The sequence below is a fragment of the Cnephaeus nilssonii genome (genome assembly GCF_951640355.1).
Source record: "Cnephaeus nilssonii genome assembly, chromosome: 17".
NCBI classification, from domain to species: domain Eukaryota; kingdom Metazoa; phylum Chordata; class Mammalia; order Chiroptera; family Vespertilionidae; genus Cnephaeus; species Cnephaeus nilssonii.
Genome location: NC_137088.1, coordinates 9,822,962 through 9,842,979, shown reverse-complemented (window position 1 = coordinate 9,842,979; position 20,018 = coordinate 9,822,962). Strand labels below are relative to the sequence as shown.

Genomic DNA, 20,018 nt, shown 5'->3' with positions numbered 1-20,018 from the left:
ACGGTGCTGGTCTGGATGTGTGGAGGGGACCGTGGAGCTTGTAGCTTCACCTTTGTCCCCAGCGCCTGGGGCACCACTGACAAGTCCCACCTATTTCCTTAGCTCGGGCGCAGGCGGTGGGATCAAGCTATCTGTACCCACGCCCCTGCTCTCCTGACCCACCCCCCGCATCACAAAATAAGTCTCATCTCCTTCCACGTAGTTCTGGTTGGAAGGCCACGGGCTCTTACAGCGTTTGCACCCTTCACAAGGGCTGGTGAGGGGCGACCCCTGGCTGGCCTAACCGTCCTCAGCACCCTTCAGCCTGGGGGTGATACAAGGGGAGGGGAAGGCCCCCAAACAGGACCTGACCCCACATTCCCCATGCTCCTCCCACTCCGCAGCTTCAGGCGGGGCAGCTGCCACGGACTCAGGCCTTAGAGAAAATAGTAAAGACCTTCATGCCCCAAACACCTGCGTCCTCTCCGACCTCTCCTCCCCGCTCCGCCCCCAGAACAGGCTCCATCCCATTTCCTCCATCCGCTCTGAAGGCAGCCCCAGGCCCGAACCTAACCGCCTCCTGCCAGTCACCTGGGTAGGCTTTCTCTGGGACTGCTAAGTGTTGGGGGCCTGGGCAGGGGGAGGCCTACCTCGCAGTGGTAACACTCCACGTGGTAATCTCTGTCCATGGACACGACACGGATGGTCTCATCTGAGCCCTGGACCGAGAAAAAGCGGGAACAAGAAGTTGGGGGGCCCATTGGGTTCCACATGCAGTGGGGGGGGGGGGTGTGTGTGAGGGGGATTCTGAGTAACAAGCAGGCGGCCTTAGGCGAAGATACTAACACGGGGGGAAAGGACACATTGACTTATGGGAAATGGAGGGACAGGAGTCCCCCCCCTCTGGGATGTCGTCAACACTGAAGAAGCCACCTGCTCCCCTTCTCCTCTAGGAGTTAGCATTAGGTCTGCCCTGACTGCGGGACAAACAGGGCACAAGCAGGGCACTGGGCTGGGGAAGCCGGCGAAGAGCAAGGGGCTCCTTGGGGAGGACATGAAGGACAGAGCCTGGAAATGACCCAGGAGAAATTCCTGTCGTGGGCGACCCAGGTCTGAGGGGCAGCTCACCTCAGGGGGAAGGATGGGGAGCCCGCAGGCTGCACACTTGGGGGCCAGCACCCTGTGGGGAGAGCAGAGAAGCCGTGAGATGCAGGTTGTGCTCCTGGAGGGCAAGGCCCAGGGTTCCTGGGAGCCCTCCCCCCGGCCCGGCCCTGTCCCCTCCAGCCCTGGACGGAGGGCCTGGCTCACTCATTGGGACTCGCTTCCTCAGGCTTCCGGATCCACCCCCAGCGCTAACGAGCACATCTGGCCCCTCTCTACTCGGAACAGACTGACTGACTGTTTTGTCCCCTTGAGGAGGCTGGTACAGGCCCAGGCACACCGAGGGGGGAGGCCAGCTGGACCGGCGCCTTCTAAGTTAGCCAAGCTGGAGCCACAGGGCCTGGAGGATGTGATCTGGGGGGGTTTTGGTGTGGTTTTTTTTTCCATTCAATAAACGTAATTTTTTCATCAGTTCCTGTCTGCACAGACATCGCTGAGCTCCGAGGCCCCTGCTCCACCCCGCAAACCATCAGGCCTTTGCCGGGCTGTGGGCTAATGGACGAGCTGCTGCAGACACGCCTCGGCAGGTGTCTGCTGTCACTGCTGCGTGCCACCGCGTGGCTCACCCGGCGGCTCCCGGCCCTCCTTACTTGTGGTAATCGCGGACACAGTAGATCTTGTTCTCCGAGTCCACGGTGAAGGGCACCCCGTCCAAGCACTCGTTGCAGATGACACAGCGGAAACAGCCGGGGTGGTAGGACTTCCCCAGGGCCTGCAGGATCTGCGGACACAAAGGGCCAGGCCGGGACTCAGCGGGAGGACGGCGAGGAAGGGAGAACATCAGGCGGAGGGACCACGTGAACAATCACACATCCCAAGTTTCACGTGGACCACGGTCAAGAGGCGACCGGGCAGGAAAGCTAATGCCGTCACATGTGTAAACAGCAGGAGGCCAAACAGGACCTTCCTCCTGAATTCCTAAAAACTCCGGGAGGGAATTTCAATGGCTCCCCGTCAGAAAGCCTTACGGTTCTTTGTAGGAAACGATGCATAATAGGGCCACCAAAGGATCCATCCCGGATTTGGGGAGCAGCGAGTGTGTGGAAAGGTTAAAGGAAATTCCCCGGGAAAATGCAGAGCTCGGAGAAAACCTCCAACTCCTTCTAAGCGGCTTTGACCCTGCGGCAGGATAAGCCGAGACTCAGCCGATTATCTGAAATCCAAGTGCAAGCAAAGCCTCTTTGCTGTCGTTTTTAAGCACAGTGGAAGAGAAAGCCCCACAAACCTCCTTCCTCTCAGGGGCACTGACCCGGATGTGACACCTGGACCTGTAAGAGGCCACCCTGAAGCCGGACAGCGCTGAGACGCGTGGGGAGGGGAGAAGAGCCGGATGGAACGTCCTTCGTGACACCAGCACGTAACCAGATTCACCCACCGTGGAACTGCCCACCTCCACACTCTCGTTCGGTGAGAAAAAGCATTTTTCCTGTTAAGTCGGTGGTTCTCAGAGTACAATCCCTGGACCAGCAGGAATGAGTATTCATGTCCATCAGAGACATGCCTAAGAGTGTTCACAGCAGCTCTATTCCTACGTGGCCCCCGAGTGGGAACCACCCAAACCCCACCAGCAGGAGAATGGATAAGCAAACTGCTATATCCCTACAATGGACTTCTACTTAGCAAGGAAAACAAATGAACTACCCACACAGGGACCACAGATGCATGAATCTCAAAAACATTTTTGTAAGTGAGAAAAGGCACTCCCCAAGGAGCCTAGACTCTCCAGGACCAGTGAAACAAACCCGAGGCGAGAGGTGTCGGGATAGTGGGGACCCCTGTGGGAGGGGGATCTCGACGGGGAGGAGGCCAGGGAGGAACCTTCTGGGGTGCGGACTGTGGGAGATGATCTATATCCTGATCTGGGAGGTGCTGCCGTGGGAATCTGCAAGTGTAAAAGTTCACTCAGCTGCACACTTGGGGGGGAGGGGGTCCTTTACTCCATGAGTTGTTTCTCAATAAAAATGGTGGTTGTTTTTTTAAAGGCAACTCTTAGCAATTCCCTTCTCCTGAAAGGAATGCATGGATCAGTAAAAAGGGATTTACTTAACTCTTTACAACTAAAACGAAGTTCTATGTCATTTTCTCTAGGGCAGTAGTCGGCAAACTCCTTAGTCAACAGAGCCAAATATCAACAGTACAATGACTGACATTTCTTTTGAGAGCCGAAAACCGACTTCTGCGCATGGGCCACGAAGTTTCAATCGCACAGATATTTTGTGGAAGAGCCACACTCAAGGGGCCAAAGAGCCGCAGTTTGCCAACCTCTGCTCTAGTATATTAAATAAAACCTACAGGGCCACTCTCCATTGGTGAGCACCTGATCCTCCGGATTCCTTAGGCCCACAGCCTTACCCTGTAAGCCGGGGTGGGGAACGCCCTGCCAAGGCATTAGGGGGTGAGCTGATTAAATGTTTGATCAAACACAGCAGGCTGATTTTTAAGTTGGTAATCTTGTACGGCCCATGAATGATGTTATAGCGATCCAAATGGCCCTTGGCAGCAAAAAGGTTCCCCACCCCTGCTCTACGGAGACCAGGAAGGGAAAACTATCTCCACTGAAGAGATAAAGACACTGCGGCCCAGGACACGCTCAGAGAGCCAGTGGCTCAGCAAGGAACAGAACGAATAAAATTTGCTCCTTGTTCCCCTGGTTCAAAAATTCATCTTGGGCCTTGGCTGGTGTTCTCAGCGGTTAGTGTTGGCCTGCACACCGAAGGGTCTCCAGTTCTATTCCCGGTCCAGGGCACGTACCTGGGTCTCACGTTCGCGCTCTGTCCCCGGTTGGGGCAGGTGCAGGAGGCAACCAGTGGATGTGTCTTTCTCGCATCAATGTTTCTCTTTCTCTCTCTCCTCTCTCCCTCCCTCTCCCTCCCCCTCTCTCTCTCTCTCCCTTCCTCCCTCCCACTCTCTCAGAAAAGCAATGGAAAAAATCTCCTCAGGTGAAGATTCACAACAACAACAACAAAAATTTAATTAGTTTTAGGAACAGACTGAGCAAAGGGGAAAAACACAGTGTTTATCTGACTTTCTGCGCCCGACGCCAAGGCAGCTGAGAATTCCGCAGTAAAAACAGGTTCCCTTGGGCGTCTCAGCTAGGATGCTGCAGGGATCACAGGACGTCAGAGGGAGGCCAGCGTGCAGACAGCCCAGCGCAGAGAGGATCGTCGGAAACACAACGCTGTGTGGACTGGAGGGCTGAGGATGCGAATGCCAACGCAAGCCAACATCAAACAAGGCATGTTGCGTAGGATCTGCTTTCCGTAAAACCAGATGTTAATAAAAACTGCAGCCACAAGCCGAGCTAGGAAACACGGTTCTCCGTGGTGAATGCCTCTGTTCTCTGCAGGCCTCCCCCGCTCACCGTGCTCTTATCTTGTTCGGCTGACCCTACTCACCATGTCCATGATCAGGTGGCCACACAGAAAACACCGGTCGGCTGACTGCTGGAAGCCAGAGTACTGCCGAGGAAAGAGAAGAGAGAGTTAACCCGGGCAAGGGCGGGGGAACCCAGCCTCTCCCCGGCCAGCCATGAGGATAGCCATGACGTTCTCGGAAAGATGTGTCACTCTTTCAGGAATCTGTCATTTCCCCGAGGACAACACAGCTGTGTGGATGACTCATGGAATCATTTCTGCCACAAAAGCCATGACGACTACCAATACCACTTGCCCTAGGAAGTACACCTGGGTACCCGTGGCATGGCAGAGAGGCTGAATCCAACCAGGCGGTTCTAAGAGGAGTTCCCAGGCATCACTTACAAACTCTAAAAAATGCAAATTATTAGGATACAGCCCAACTGGAAACGCAGGGGGTGGGGCCCAGATTCCGTGTTTTCACAAGCCCTTTGAAGGATTCTGATGCGTGTTCAAGTTTGAGGCCACCACGCCAATGAATCCTAAAACAATTCTGCAGCATACATGCGAACCGTTTCTCAAAAGGGAAGCTCAGAGAGGTTAAGTGACCTTCTCAAGGTCACACAGCCTCTAAGGGGTAAGGACAGGATTCAAATTCAAGTCAGTTTCTGGTTAAAAAGCCAATGCCTTTGACAGTTAGCTTCAAAGAAACTCAGTAAGTATTATCTACCACACACACACACACACACACACACACACACACACACACACACACACACGGCAGGAGTCTTAAAAGAAACGAGGAACTCTCTTCAGAAAACATACGCGATACTACACACTGGGAGAGAGTGGAGTTTAGATATTGCAAATATTACTTAATGGGGGAAATGGAATGGAAAGGAAGGTGGGGAAGGAAAAGGGGAACTTTCTGCAACTCTCCACCAGCTGTGGTTTCTGCTGTCTGGCTCCTTCTCCCGTTCCAGGGGTAACAACAGTTCTGTATTTTCACTCGGGACCCCACCACTCCTGTGGGACTGACCCCATACTGTGTTCCAAGGTGGGGCACAGACTCGGCCCCGGCCAATCAGAGCCTCGCACTCCGCCAGCACCAATGACTTTGCCCACGGATGGCCATGAGACCCAACAAGAGCCACGGAGACTCCAGGAACTGTCTGCCCAGGCTCCGGACAAACGCGGGACCCGCCCATCAGGCCATCGCTTAGTGCCCACCCGAGTCTGACACTCACACAGTGGGAGTGAGAGGCAGGGCCAGAAAGAGAAAAGGACTCCCGGAGGCAATGTCAGAATGAATTTCCTTTTGGCTTAAGCCAGCCCGGGTTTGCGTGTCTGTGCCCGGCAAACATGAGTCACATGAATCCATCCACACCAAGAAGCTGGCCCGGCCCCCTCTGGGTCTCCCTTTCCTGGCCGCACTCCGTGCTCAGCACTGAGCTCGGATCTCAGGCCTGAGGGTGGAGAAGCTCGCTCATCCCTCCCGAGGGGCTACCGTCTCTACAGTCCGGAGGGGAAAGGCTTGTAAACGGACATGATGCTGTGTGCTAACTGTCTGCCAGGGCGGGGGGCTGCATGGAGGAGGCAAGCCCGTGTGGGGGCAGGAGGGACAAGGAAGGCTGCGGGAGTTACCCGGGCAAAGAAAGGACGAAGACATTCCAGGCAGAGGAGACGGCACAAGCTAAGGCAGGAAGGGAGGCGGGCGGGCGGGCGTGCAGAGCATGGCAAGTGCAGAACGAGTGAGTCACAGGCTGGGAGAGGCAGGCTCCTGAGGCGGAGAGCTTTTCTGCACGTGCTTGAACCCTGGGGGTGCCCCGAAGGCCAGGTGCACAGGCAGACAGTGCGGAGGAGGGCACCCGGCCACCAGGCTGGGTCCCGCTGCCAGTGCCAGCTAAGCAGGCCCAGGGCGGGCCTGGTGGCCCGAGGCTCAGTGTGTGGCTGCACTGGGACCGGCGGGAGGGAGGAGGGGACAGGAGGAACCTAGGACACGGTTCTCCGAGGTGAGGACCCACGGCGAGGTGATGTTTCTGCTTCTGGCAACTGGAGTGGGAGGGGCTGGGGGGCAGGCCCGGGACGGTCCTGTGGGCGGTGGGAGGTCAGCAGCCGGCCTCAGAGGTCACAGGGCTGCACACGGAGGGACTGTCCACGCGTGGGGGAGGCCGGGTCCGTGGGGAGCAGGCAGAGCGAGACATGAGGAAGGCCTGCATCCCAGTCCAGAGGCTTTTTTGGGATAAGGGGTGGAGTAGGCAGGAGTGGGCCCAGGCAGAAGTGGGCGAAGCAACAAGTGGACAGGCCGAGTGTCCCTCAAGCCCCTTCAAAGCACCAAGCTCGGTGGCTTGTCGTTTGCCTCGGGCACACGGGCCACCCCACGCGTCTCCAGAAGGACGGTCAGGACCCCTTTCGGGGGCGGTGTGGCCACCCTCCTCTCCTGGCCGGGCCTCCCGTGTGCTGCCCGCCCCCCGACTCTGGTCAGGGCTGAGGGGAGGGAGGCTTGGGGGGTCAAACTCACCAGGAAGTCTTCCTCACAAAACACTTTGCCGTTGACGAAATAAAAGGCTTTTCCTCTCAGCTTCCGGCCTAAGGAAAAAAAGTTCAAATTAAAATAATGGCCCGTGATGGGGGGTGGGGGTGGGGCATAAAAATAAACAAAATAAATAAAATAAAATAAAATAAAATAAAATAATGGCCCGTGCCGCGGTTAGCGAGAACAGCACTAATAATGACACTGGCAGGCAGACATTCCCCACGCCACAAGGGTGTTTGCTTGTTTTTAAATTAAATCTTTATTGTTGAAAGTATTACATATGTTTCCCCCCACCACCACCACCCATTGACCCCTTCTTGGAGCAGGGTTTTGAGAGAAAATTTTGAATTAAATATTCATAGAATTTAGAAAGTTCAGATGATTTTGACCCAAAAATTCTACTGCAAGACAATAATCAAAGTTCAATTGTTTAAAGGCTCTTCATCCCGCCATCATTTGCAACGTCTATGAGAAATGAGCAGATCCTATTCCTATAAAATAAACGGCAGCGTTTATTCTATTAGGCAGCCATGGAAAGAATTGTTTTCAAAAGGAGATTTAAGGACCCAGCGACATACTTAAAACTCTTTAAAAGGGGAGGGAGGTATGAAAGTGTGTGTGCATATACATGGACATATAAACTCACACACCTGTGACTGCAACATTGCATGTGCGCTCATACACTTCAGCTGTAGACCAAATGCTAATCCTTTAGCTCCCCTCAAAGTGAGTTACCCTCACTTCTAGAAGGTCCTAGAACCTTCGCAAGTATTTCCTGACTCTGCTAAACTAGGGTAACAAGACGAGTGCTTACAACTCAGCGGTTTCAGAGTTCACTACCAGAACCCCCTGGCAGCCTTGGAGGTTAAGTTTAATTGGTTTTCTTCATTCGAGGATTTCCCACCGGGATGACGGGGAAAGGAGGTGAGGCTGCAGCTGCCGGTGGGGCCACTAGAGGGAGCCGGAGGCCGCCTGAACCCCGCACAGGCCGCGCTAGAGAGGCGAGGCTTCTGACCGACCCAGGGGCAGACACCCAGCTCTGAGCCCAGGAGTCGGCCCAGGGAGTTCTAAGGAGTCCCGGCCCAGGGAGTTCTAAGGAGTCCCGGCCCAGGAATCTGAGCTGGGAATTCCGGGTTTTGTTTTTTTTTTGTTTTAATAGAGGGCGGATTACCTCTGTTGCAAAAATCATCCAGGAAGATCATTAAGCACGCCGGAGCACTGAACCCTCTCATATTTTAAGAAACGCAAATTAAACAAGAGCCTTTTCCCTTATGATATTAACAAAGACATTTTTTTTTAAGTGATCCCAGTCATTTGTGACTGCAGCCACGACATATTTCTGTAAGCTACTGACGAGAGTGTAAAACGATAAACTCTCTTTGGAAAGGAAACTTTAAAATGTTTATCTTTGATTCAGTGGGGCAGTCTGGGACTTAGCTTAGGGGAAGAATGTGGCATGTGAATAAATATTTACTTCGATCTAAAGTAATAGCCTTAGGGAAGGACTACATAAAACAGGGTGCATCTAAATGTGAAAACATTATGTAGCCATTTAAAATACCATTCAGTGAAGTGTTTTAGTGACACTGGAAAATGCTTATACTATAGAAAGATACACAATACATTAGTAAGTGAAAAAAGCCAGCTGACAACTGTATTTATAGTACAACTCCAGTTCAGTAACTTACACACACACACACACACACACCCACCACTGATATGCAAAAGAAAAACCTGGAAGATTGCACACTAAAACTAGTAGCGGTTACTACCAGTAGCTGGCGTTACAGAGAAATTTTACTTTCAATTTTATAAATTAAAAAAAAAACAACTTATCTACTATTATACAGCACTGAGAGGCTGTAATGAAGGGAAGTTTCACTTACCACTTTATACATTTCAATATTTGAAACTTTTTTGTAGTATAAGGTACACAGGTAGATGAAATGAGAAATTTTACTTTTTGTTTCATAATTTCAATGATAAAATTTTATAGAATTATGTATTTATAACCCAAAACACTTTTTAACTTAAAAAACACCGTTATGCCCCAGCTGGTTTGGCTCAGTGGATAGAGCGTCAGTCTGCAGACTGAAGAGTCCCAGGTTCGATTCCGGTCAAGGGCATGTACCTTGGTTCTGGGCACATCCCCAGTGGGGAGTGTGCAGGAGACAGCTGATCGATGTTTCTCTCTCATCAATGTTTCTAACTCTCTATCCCTCTCCCTTCCTCTCTGTAAAACATCAATAAAATATATATTTTTAAAAACAACACCGTTATGTAATAATATGAAAAAAAAACCTAAAGATTGTGTATTTCAACTATGTAAAGAAGAAATTCCAAGAAAAAAGACTGGAAAAGAAATCTGCCCAAGAGGATGGTGCCTGTGTGTGGACATAATGGTGTCTGCATCCCAGGGGGCCTGGCAGGGGCTGCGGGATGTTCATGCTTTGTTTGCTTCTGTATACTTTCCTACACCTCCCCAAACTTTTAATAACAAGCAGGTATTACTTCAATCATTTAAAAAACTGCCCCTCTGGCTAGACAAAGCCTCTTGCTGCCAGTGCCCAGGGCTAAGAAGTCCCAGGTCCAGAGGCCAGGGAAGGGGCCTAGAGGATGCTCCTGCATTTCCTTTATTAAAAAATAAATAAACCGAGGCCTGGCCGGCGTGGCTCAGGGGTTGAGCATCAACCTATGAACCAGGAGGTTATGGTTTGGTTCCCGATCAGGGCACATGCCTGGGTTACGGGCTCAATCCCCAGTAGGGGGCGTGCAAGAGGCCACCGATCAATGGTTCTCTTGTTTCTCTCTCTTCCTCTGCCTTTCGGAAGTCAATAAAAATACATTTTTTAAAAAAAATTGAGGACTCCCCCACAGACCTGAGAGTGGACCTGGATCTGCTCCAGGTTTTACTGCCGTTTTAAGAAACCATCTAAGTTTTGACACCGAGTCCCACATAGAAATGTTGCAGTTTGTCTTTTGTCCGTGGGAGAGAAACGCTCACATCTGTTGGTTGCCGTCTGTGTTCCGAGGACTGCATTTAGAACTTGCATATATTAAAAAAGTGTTTTAAATGTTTAAAAACACTGTCCCACGTCGCTGACTCATCAGCGCCCCTTTCTTTCCTGTCCCTCCGTGTGCCTCTTACGAAGTCCACACGTCGCTCCCCGTCCCCTCCTCGGGGTTTCAGGGTGGAAGGGGCTCACCAGAGAAGGAGGCGGAACTAAAATCCACCCCACGTCACTATCTCGGAGCAACACAAGGAGGCGGGAACGGATGATTCCTGGGGATACACTGGAAAAGACACCCCAGGATTGCGCCCAACTCTCTGGGTTTCCCTTCCTCTTCCTAAAAACGTAATACGCATGAGTCCAACATTGTCATCTGCATTTGGTACATTCTGAGGCTCCGAATTTACTGGGCACTTTGCCTACGTAGTATCTCAATTATCCTGACAATTCCGTGAACGTCTCTTGCGACGGCACATGTGTGGGTATAACCTGTTGGGACCACAGGCACGTACGTTGAGGGGAAGGGGCGTCAGGCAGAAAGCAGCAAGCAACCTGGTCTTGAGAAGCAGGGAGGAGGCAGAGGGACAGATCTGGCCCGTGACACAGGCACCAAGGAACCTGGAGATTCCTGGAATCACTGCCCCAGTCCTGGGCGCTCCAAGCAAGTGCAGGCACCCAGAACCGCGCTCACGGACACACCAGCTAGAGCAGCCGACCACCACTAGGTGGCCCCAGAGCACAGCCGGGACCAGGACCCTTTCTCAGGAGTCAGTAGACTCTGGTTTAGCAGAGTTTATTGGCACTGTCCAAGGCGGCAGCCATTAGCCACATGTGGCTAAATTTAAACTTTAATTAAAGTGAGATTATGATAAAATGTCAACTTCTCAGTCGCAATAGCCACATTGCAAGTGCTCAACAGCCACACATGGCCACTGCCTGCCATAGGGGACCATGTGAGTCCAGAGTTCAGAAAAGCAGCCGAAGACCTGGAGGCCAAATGAAGGCAGAGAGGGGCGGACGGAGAGGCAGCTGCAGGGCCACGGACACATTCCCAGCCGGTGGCTTCAGGTCCCTGGGACGCTCACCATGAAGCACGCGCCTGGGCTCTGCCTCTAGATTTCTGGGATCAGGACCTCTGCTGGGGGAGCCGGGCATCTGCATCGTAACAGGCTCCTCGTGGCTGTGACTGATGCATGGTAGAGGGTGAGGACCACGGATGCAGGGGGAGAATGTACACTGCAGGCCACCTAGGACAGAGCTGGGACCCCAGTCCCCCATGCACCAGCGGTGCGACCACTCTGGGACTCCACTTCCTCTAGGTCAGTGGTCGGCAAACTCATTAGTCAACAGAGCCAAATATCAACAGTACAACGATTGAAATTTCTTTTGAGAGCCAAATTTTTCAAACTTAAACTTCTTCTAACGCCACTTCTTCAAAATAGACTCGCCCAGGCCGTGTTATTTTGTGGAAGAGCCACATGTGGCTCGCGAGCCGCAGTTTGCCGACCACTGATCTAGGGCAAATGAGCGTGGAGGTGAGGCAAATGAGGGGGCCAGGAGAAGACACAGCAAATACGCCCTGAGCACTGATTCCCATCACAACCAGCGTCAGAGGCGTAGAAGTGCCGATGGAAACCGGGATGCAAAAGAAATTGTTGGTGAGGAAGCACAGGCGAGAGTGGAAGTGAGGAGGGAAGGGAAGGGAAAGGAGAAGGAAGATGAAAGGGCCTGTATTAGTCAGGGTTCTCCAGAGGAACAGAACTAATTGTGTGTGTGTGTGCGTGTGTATAAATAGACAGACTTATTATAAAAGGAATTGGCTCACACAATTATGGAGGCTGACAGGTCCCAAGGTCTGCAGTCGGCAAGCGGGAGGCCCACGAGAGCCGATGGAGTAGTTCCAGTATTAAGGCAGGAAAAAGCCGATGTCCCAGCTTCAGTTTCCTCATTCGTGGGAGGGTCGGCCACGTTGTGGTATTCTGGCCTTCGACCGGTTGGGTAAGGGCCACCATTTTGGAAGAGCAACCTGCTTTACTCAGTCTACCAACTGTTAATCTCCTCTAGAAACACCTTCACAGACAGACACACCTAGAATAACGTTTGATCAAGCATGTGGGCTCCCCACGGCACATCAAGTTGACACATAAAATTAACCATCATAGGGTTAGACTCGGGACCCTAGGATGGTTAATTTCATGTGTCAACTTGAAGAAATTGAAGATTTTAGAGGATTTCAGAGAGAAGAGGTGCTCTTAGCAAAAGGAGAGAGCCAAGGACACCCAAGTAGCGTCTAGGATACCTGAATAAAGCTCAGACCTCCAGAAAAGATCTCCTCCCTAACGCCAGGATCCCGGCTCTGAGAGGAGGCACCCAGAGCAACATCTTCATGCTCCTTAGGGTGTAGTGTCCCCTGGCATGTGGCACACACTCTCCGTTCTCCACTGAGGGCTGGGGGGGCAGGTGACACACTGGGCACGACCAGGTCTCAGCCTTGGTCTGGGATTCCTGAAGGAAAGGAAAGCAAATTCCCACCCCAAACCACACGTGTGCTTGGAATGTAGGCGTGGCTACACTGGAGTTACCTGCACAATACAGGTCAGTGACGCCGACTCCATTCATGTCACCGGCACGAAGAAGCTGACGTTCTTCTACGTCAGGGACTTCGTGGCCTCTGGTTGAATCAACAAAGTCTGACCTAAGACCCCAAACCTGGCCCCAGTTCCAGGGCACCCAGCGGACCTGGGTTTGCGAGGATGGACACGAGCCTCTGACCGCACGCCAAGGAAAGTCCCCCCTCTGCTCTCTTCCGACCCTTGGCCCAGCGGTCTATTTTGGATGTTTCCTGGTTTCTCCCTCGCCCACTGATTTCCTTTGGGATCTGCCCACTCTTCCTTTCTCACATTCTTGATCTTCAGCTTCCTCCTCAGATCCAGCTGACGCCTTGGGCTGGTGCAGAAATACTGACTACGATGAGAAATCCTGGGATGGCTCAACGGCTCCGAAACTCAGGGGTCAAAGGCCTGACGAAGGAAGAGACCTCCGATCAAAGCCCTGGATCCATTTCTCTGCTCTGGGTGCAGCCCGCTCTTGCGTCCTATGTCCCCTCCTCCAGGTCCCGGGCAGCAGCCTGCACTCACAACCCGAGAGCATCCGAACACGCAACCTCTGTGGTCACCCAGCCCCAAGGCAGCAGCGGGATCCGAGACGCCGTGGCAGGACCCCATGCCCAGAGCCGGCCCCCGTCTTCAGCCCACGTCCTCTCAAAACAAAGGTAACGTTAGAGTGGCTGACGGCAAGGGCTGCGGGTCCACGCGGTCCTGGGCCTGCGTGCCGGCCACCGTACTTCACCGCCATGTAGCCAACCACAAGCAAACTGAACGCTCCAAGCCACTGCCGGCTCGTCTGTAAAATGGGGGTGGTGACAGGACTGAACGCACTGGGTTGTTTGTTACAGGATTTAGGGAGCTACTGTGGGTGGAGGGCTCGGTGAGGGGTCAGGCTGACAGAAAGCTCCCCTACAAACTACATCAGGCCCTCGGATAATGTCGTTTTATTGTAACATTGATGAGATGCCTCAGGAACTTAGCTCTTGTTTCTTTATTTTTAAAAAAATATATTTTATTGATTTTTTACATAGAGGAAGGGAGAGGGATAGAGAGTTAGAAACATCAATGAGAGAGAAACATCCATCAGCTGCCTCTTGCACACTCCCTACTGGGGATGTGCCCACAACCAAGGTACATGCCCTTGACCGGAATCGAACCTGGGACCCTTCAGTCCGCAGGCCGACGCTCTATCCACTGAGCCAAACCGGTTTCGGCAACTCTTGTTTATATCAATTAGCTTAAGATGACACCGACTTAGCCCTCATTTTGCTTAAAGTCGCGGTGACATGAAGTGAGTGAGGCCTGACTGTAGTCATAAGGATGGTGCTGACTGTTATTGTCAGGAGGCAGGCCTGCTGTGGACTGAGGGAGACTTCCCTGACTCAGCCTTCACCGTTTCGGACTGTGAGCATTTTCAGTCAACAATAAAGTCAACAGGACTTCAGGGGTGGCGTTCAGACTTAGGAAGCAGCTGACCAGAGCCCCCTGGACTGTACAGCTTCCTGGGCAGCGTGCCACCAGCCACTGGCTGAGTCCCAGACCCTCTGCTCCCACGCCGGGCCTGTGTCTGGTTGTGTTATTGACCTGAAGGAATACAATGGCACCTTTTCAGTGTTCCACTGACTCGGACAGCCTTTCCCCGGACTGGGTCTAAATGTGTGTGAGATTTCACTGTAAAATCCATGCATGGTCCTTAACAGGTATGGATGCTTGGGTTTTGGAAGGTGGGATGGGCAATGATTTTTATTCTTAATTTTTTTTTGTTTTTCCCCCCAAGGTATGGCTGGCAGGTCACAGTGCCCCCCACCCCGGGACGTGAGCCCTGGGTCACCGCACGCAAAGCCACCAGTGCTGGCCTTGACTCGCACATCCCAGCACTGTCCCGAGCGGACCCCGCCGGCCCTCGGTGACCTTCCTCTGAGCGCAGGCCGGCACTGGGCACAATTCCTGTCAGTGTGGACCGCCTGCACCCTCATCCTCACCCCCAGGACCCGGGTGGCCCCCTGTTCCGTGAGCCCCGGGGAGGAAAGCACCCAGAATCTCTCATCTAGTCCGTCACCTGCCAACTCAGGCCACGGACACCAAGAGCGGCCTGAGCCCCAGCACGGCCAGCAGGTCTCTCCCGGACCCAGCAGGGAACACGCTCGGTTGAGTCTTCACAAAGTGAACAAAGTCTCACGCGTTAGACCCGAGGCTGCCTTGGAGGGAGGTCGCAGAGCCCCGCCTCCTCCGTCCCTCAGTCTGCTCTGCAAGGTGCCAACGAGAGCTCCCCTTGACCCCGCACACGGTTCTTCCTTCTCTTTCCACCCGAGGCCACCGATGGGCGCCAGCGTCCCCTCAGACGGGCCACTTGACGCAGGGTGTCCAGACACAGGGTTCGTGGCCGCCAGCCAAGGCCCTGCCTGCCCTCGGCACGGACCCGCCCTTCCGCTCCACGGTGCCCAGAGATCCAGCTGGGGACGCGGCCACCTGGGTGGGCAGGGCCTGCGGGGGAGGAGAAGGGCAACCCAGGGCACACATCTCCATGGCAACCAAACACACTGGCTGCTGGAGGAGCCAGGCAAGAAAGAAGGGGACTTTAAAAACGCCCACACATTGCACTTCTGGGAACGAACACCAAGGAAACGCTTCAGCGAGGGGAGACAGGACGCAGGCACGACAACAGTCGGGGTTGTGGGTGACGACCCGCAGGCCGGAAGCGAGTGCGATGCCGAAAAAGAATAAACTCCCGATTACTAGGCAACGGTTACAATGACTACTATGAAGACTGCAGAGACGTAGAGGAACTTACGACAAAACAGTAAATCTAAAAGGACATGACACTTTAGATGCTATGATTACAATTCTAAAAACTTTAGAGAATCGTGTGCAAATTTGTATAAATTTGGACAAAGCCTAGAAGGGAACACATACAGCTGGAAGCCCCTGTTTCAGTAACATCACAGGTTTCGGCTGCCATGCTGTTGTCACAACCAACAGTGAGCTGAACATTGTCACTGCTTGTGAGCGGTGGGGAGCCAGGGCGCCCCGAGGAACCCGCACCCTCCACACCGGAAAAGGCCCCGAGGGGACACCCGGGACCCTCCCAGCACCCCGGGGCGTGGGAGGCTGTCAGAGCACCTCCCAGCTGCCCGGGGGCCCATCACTGAGACGACACAGCTCTCATCTCCAGTGAGAGCGGGGCTGCACCGGGGACTGGCTGCTCAGCGTCCCGCAACCGCCCGGCCCCTCTGGGTCCTTTCCGGTGTGTGGGACGAGGACCCAGGCAGCTGGCACGCCTGGCGTGTCCTTCGTTTCGCTGTCTGTGAAAGTAACAAACTACAAGCAGCTCGCTGTATCTTCGCCCGGCGGGTCCGTGGGGCCTCGGCCTTCCCTGGAAGCATGTGTGAGCGTGACAGAACCCAGCATTTTGTTAGTAAATTAGCAACACGATCCAGGAAGCCAGTGTGTGTGTGTGTGTGTGTGTGCGTGTGTGTGTGTGCACGCGCGCACGTACATATAGAAACACGTCTCTATGGTGTTTTAAGCTAGATTGTTTTCATAAATGAAACGGGAAACAGGAAAACACACAGGCACCCCCACAGGAAAAACCGGGGTGTGCAAGGCTAAGCTGGATTCGGGAGCCTGGATTCTGTGCCGGCTCCAAGCGAGGTCTCCAATCTTGAGCAACTTTCTCCCTAGATCTGGGCCCCCATTTCCTCTTCCCCGACGAGGAGGGGTGGACCCCAGCTGTGCCGTCCCCTCCACCCTGAGGTTCGCAGACACACGTGAGGCCCCGCGGAGCCAGGCCACGGGGCGCCCGGCGCCTCCTGCCGCTGCAGCAGCTCCCAGGCAGCGGTAAGGCACCGCACAAAGGCAACTCCTTCAGGCGTCTGAGAGGCCGCTCAGGCCCAGGCCTGGGTCTCCGACAGCTCCCTCCCCGTGGAGAGGCGGCTGTGTGTTTCCACGCAGCAGGAGTGTGTGCAGGCCCCGTGCAAACAGGAACGCGCGCGACACCCTCTTTCTGACGGAGTCCCGTCCCCATGCCTTCAGCAGCTCCGCTCTGGGGCCTGGACGGCCGGCACGGGGTCACGGAGCGTGTGGTCACCGCATCCATGACAGCACCAACCGGAAAGCCGGGCCTGACAAGTTCAGGAGAAGTGGTTCCTTCCTGCGGGGAACAGGGAAGGCGCGTGGAAAAGGCAGCCTCTGCGCTGGGTCCTGAAGCCTGGTCAGGGTTTGAAGGGACAGGGCGAGCAGAGGGGAGATGCTAGGGAGCTGTGTGTTCACAGACACGGATGTGGAGAAGAGAAGGTCTGTCTGACGTGGTAAGTTAGTAGGGAGCGATGACAGAGACCAGACCACGAGGGCCTTGACTGCTGGACCAAGCCGACGCCCACACACGCCAGCTGTCCTCCTTCAGCCTCTGGGCTTGTCAGACTCTGAAGCGAGAGAAACCCAACCACTGAGGGACTGACAGCTAGTCATGTGGCCACAGGAGGAGCCAACGGACTCATTAAGATATTCCTCCCCAACAACGTTCTTGTATTTATTTATCTACCTTTTAGATATATTTTTATTGATTTCAGAGAGGAGGGGAGAGGTAGAGATAGAAACATCAATGATGAGAATCACTGATCAGCTGCCTCTTGCACGCCCCCTATTGGGGATTGAGCCTGCAACTTGGGCATGTGCCCTTGACGGGAATCGAACGCAGAACTCTTCAGTCCGCAGGCCGACGCTCTGTTCACTGAGCCAAACCAGCTAGGGCTTTGTTTTATTTTTAATCCTCACCTGAGGATATGTTGTTGTTTTTTTAAAATATATTTTATTGATTTTTTACAGAGAGGAACGGAGAGGGAGAGAGAGAGTTAGAAACATCGGTGAGAGAGAAACATTGATCAGCTGCCTCCTGCACACCCCCCTGGATGTGCCCGCAACCAAGGTACATGCCCTTGACCGGACTCGAACCTGGGACCCTTGAGTCTGCAGGCCGACACTCTATCCACTCAGCCAAACTGGTTAGGGCATGTTTTTTATTGATTTGAGAGAGAAAGGGAGGGAGGGAGGGAGGGAGAGAGAGAGAGAGAGAGAGAGAGAGAGAGAAACATCAATGTGAGAGAAGCATAAATTGGTTGCCTCTGGTACACGCCCTGACCTGATCGGGGATCAAACCCACAACCTTTTGTTGTACAGGATGAGGCTCCAACCAACTGAGCCACCTGGCCAGGACTCCCCGGCAACTTTCTTAGTTCAAATGATGATTGCTTGAGAAGGAAAACAGCCTCTACTTAATATTTTCTTTTTTCCCTGGAAAATACAGCAAATATCAAGAAATAATTTGGCACAACTCTTGTACAGATAGGTAAAACAGAAACATGTCAGTGAGTGAGGGAACCAGTAAGGTGTTATAGCCGGGAGACTGTGGAGAACCACACGTATGCAGGACATCAGAAACGCCGAAATGAGCGTGCGGGTCTCTTCCCTTCTGTGGCCACCGCAGACGGGCCAGCGGTAAAAATGAAGTTCAGTCCCTTTGTGATTTCTGACCGGAGCAAGATCCGTAACAGGCACTTCAATGCACCTTCCCGCATTCGCAGGAAGATCGTGTGCTCTGCTCTGCTGGGACAGAAGTGCAGGGTTGGATCCATGCCCATCCGAAAGGACGAGGACGCTCAGGTTGTTCGAGGACATTAGAAAGGGCAGCAGATGGGCAGAGGAGCCCAGGTTTACAGGAAGAAATATGCCATCACACTGAACGAGCGCAGTGGGAGGAAGTTAACGGTACAACTGTGCACGTGGGCATTCACCCCAGCAAGGCGGTGACCACTAGACTAACGCTGGACAGAGACCGCAAAAAGATCCTTGAATGTAAAGCCAAATCTCGCCAAGTAGGAAAGGAAAAGGGAAAATTCAAGGAAGAAACAATGGAGAAGATGCAGGAATAAAGCAATAGTATATACAACTTTCATAAAAACTTAAAGAGAATAAAGAAAGAAACGCCAAAATAAACTTGCTAAGCAGACGCGAAACCAACAGTGGTTGACGCCACAGGGCCACGGTCAACCGCACTCCACCAGACGTGTGCGTGTCGCGGCGGGAAACATGGGTGTCGCCAGCAGGACCAAGCAACCTGCAGGGTGTGACGTGGCTCAAAGGCAAGGCCAGGCCCCGCTAGTCTGGTGACCGACCACAGCATTTCCACTCAGGACACGAGGCGACTTTGGTCCATTTCAAAGCCGTCCACAGTCTCCCCTGCAAAGGTGAGAACCGATCCACGCACAAACGGGACATCTCAGGCAGGTAAAAACCGGCAAGCACAGCGGGGGCTGGAGCATGAGGCTTCGAGCATGACAAACCTGCCATTGCCAGGCGGCGCTGTGAAGCCACTCAACGCATCGCCCAAGTCCATCCCCGGCGAGGCCTGGTGCCCTGGGACCAGTCACCTTACCTGGATGGGCCCCGTGTGGGGGGCACAAAACCCTGCGTAGAGGGCGCCATCCTTCTGGTGGGACCGTGAGGGGCCCAGGCCAGCAGCGTCTTCAGGACGTAGGCTCTTCCCGCTCCTCCCTTTCTCGGTCCCCACGACCTTTGCCCTCCCCGCCCCACCCCGCCCCGCCCCGCACACACTCACTGCAGGCCGCACAGGTGAAGCAGGCATCGTGGTACAGGTTCCCCATGGCCTGGCAGGCCTGGCCGGCCCCAAACACCCCTTTGCTGCATTTCACACAGGAACCTGCAAGGATAAGAACACACCAGTGAGTCGGAGGGAAACAGTGTCAACTGAGTCGGAAAGAGCCAGTGAGCAAAGCCGGATGCTCCTCCCCATCAGCAGCACGTCACCCACCCCATGGGTCGCTTCTTTGCAATGTCTCCCCCTCCCTCCTTCCCCCACCCTCTCCCTCCCTCTCCCCCTCCCCCTCCCCCTCCCTCTCCCTGCACCAGCCTTTCAAGGGTCAGTGCGCCCACCACAGTGAACAGCCGGCTGCCAGGCTGGGCTTCAGGCCCCACCCTGCTGCCCTCCGCTCTGCCACGCCTCCAGGTTGTCAGCTACTCCCTGCCTCTGCCACGCCTCCAGGTGGTCAGCTACTCCCTGCCGGAGCCCAGAGTCTCCCAAAGAGTCCAAAACCCTGCACTGTCATGAACACATGCGGAGCGCACAGACGGCAACATCTCAGCTGCATGGTTTCCTTTCCTTCTCAGTGGGAACCAGGACTAGGATCCGCTCTCCCCTCACTTCTTACAGAAGTATCTGCCCCGCGTCCAGGTCTGCCTGACTGCAAAGCAGGCGTTCTCCTCTGGCCCCCATCACCCAGCCCCGCACCTCCCCAACCCGCCCCCACCCCCCTGTGCTGGGTCTCAGCTCTTAGCCTTGCTCCTGGGCTCCCCTGCC

General features: G+C 54.0%; 1 protein-coding gene across 1 annotated transcript in view; it reads right to left on the bottom strand.

The window, feature by feature from the left end:
* LIMD1 (LIM domain containing 1) overlaps positions 1 to 20,018 on the bottom strand; it is a 44,672-nt gene that overhangs the window by 2,894 nt on the left and 21,760 nt on the right. Inside the window, exons 2-7 of the mRNA XM_079795258.1 lie at positions 19,260 to 19,361; positions 7,015 to 7,082; positions 4,536 to 4,598; positions 1,731 to 1,861; positions 1,108 to 1,159; positions 630 to 698 (exon numbers count right to left, since the gene is read on the bottom strand). Coding sequence (XP_079651384.1) covers positions 630 to 698; positions 1,108 to 1,159; positions 1,731 to 1,861; positions 4,536 to 4,598; positions 7,015 to 7,082; positions 19,260 to 19,361 — 485 coding nt within the window. The remainder of the gene's footprint in view (positions 1 to 629; positions 699 to 1,107; positions 1,160 to 1,730; positions 1,862 to 4,535; positions 4,599 to 7,014; positions 7,083 to 19,259; positions 19,362 to 20,018) is intronic.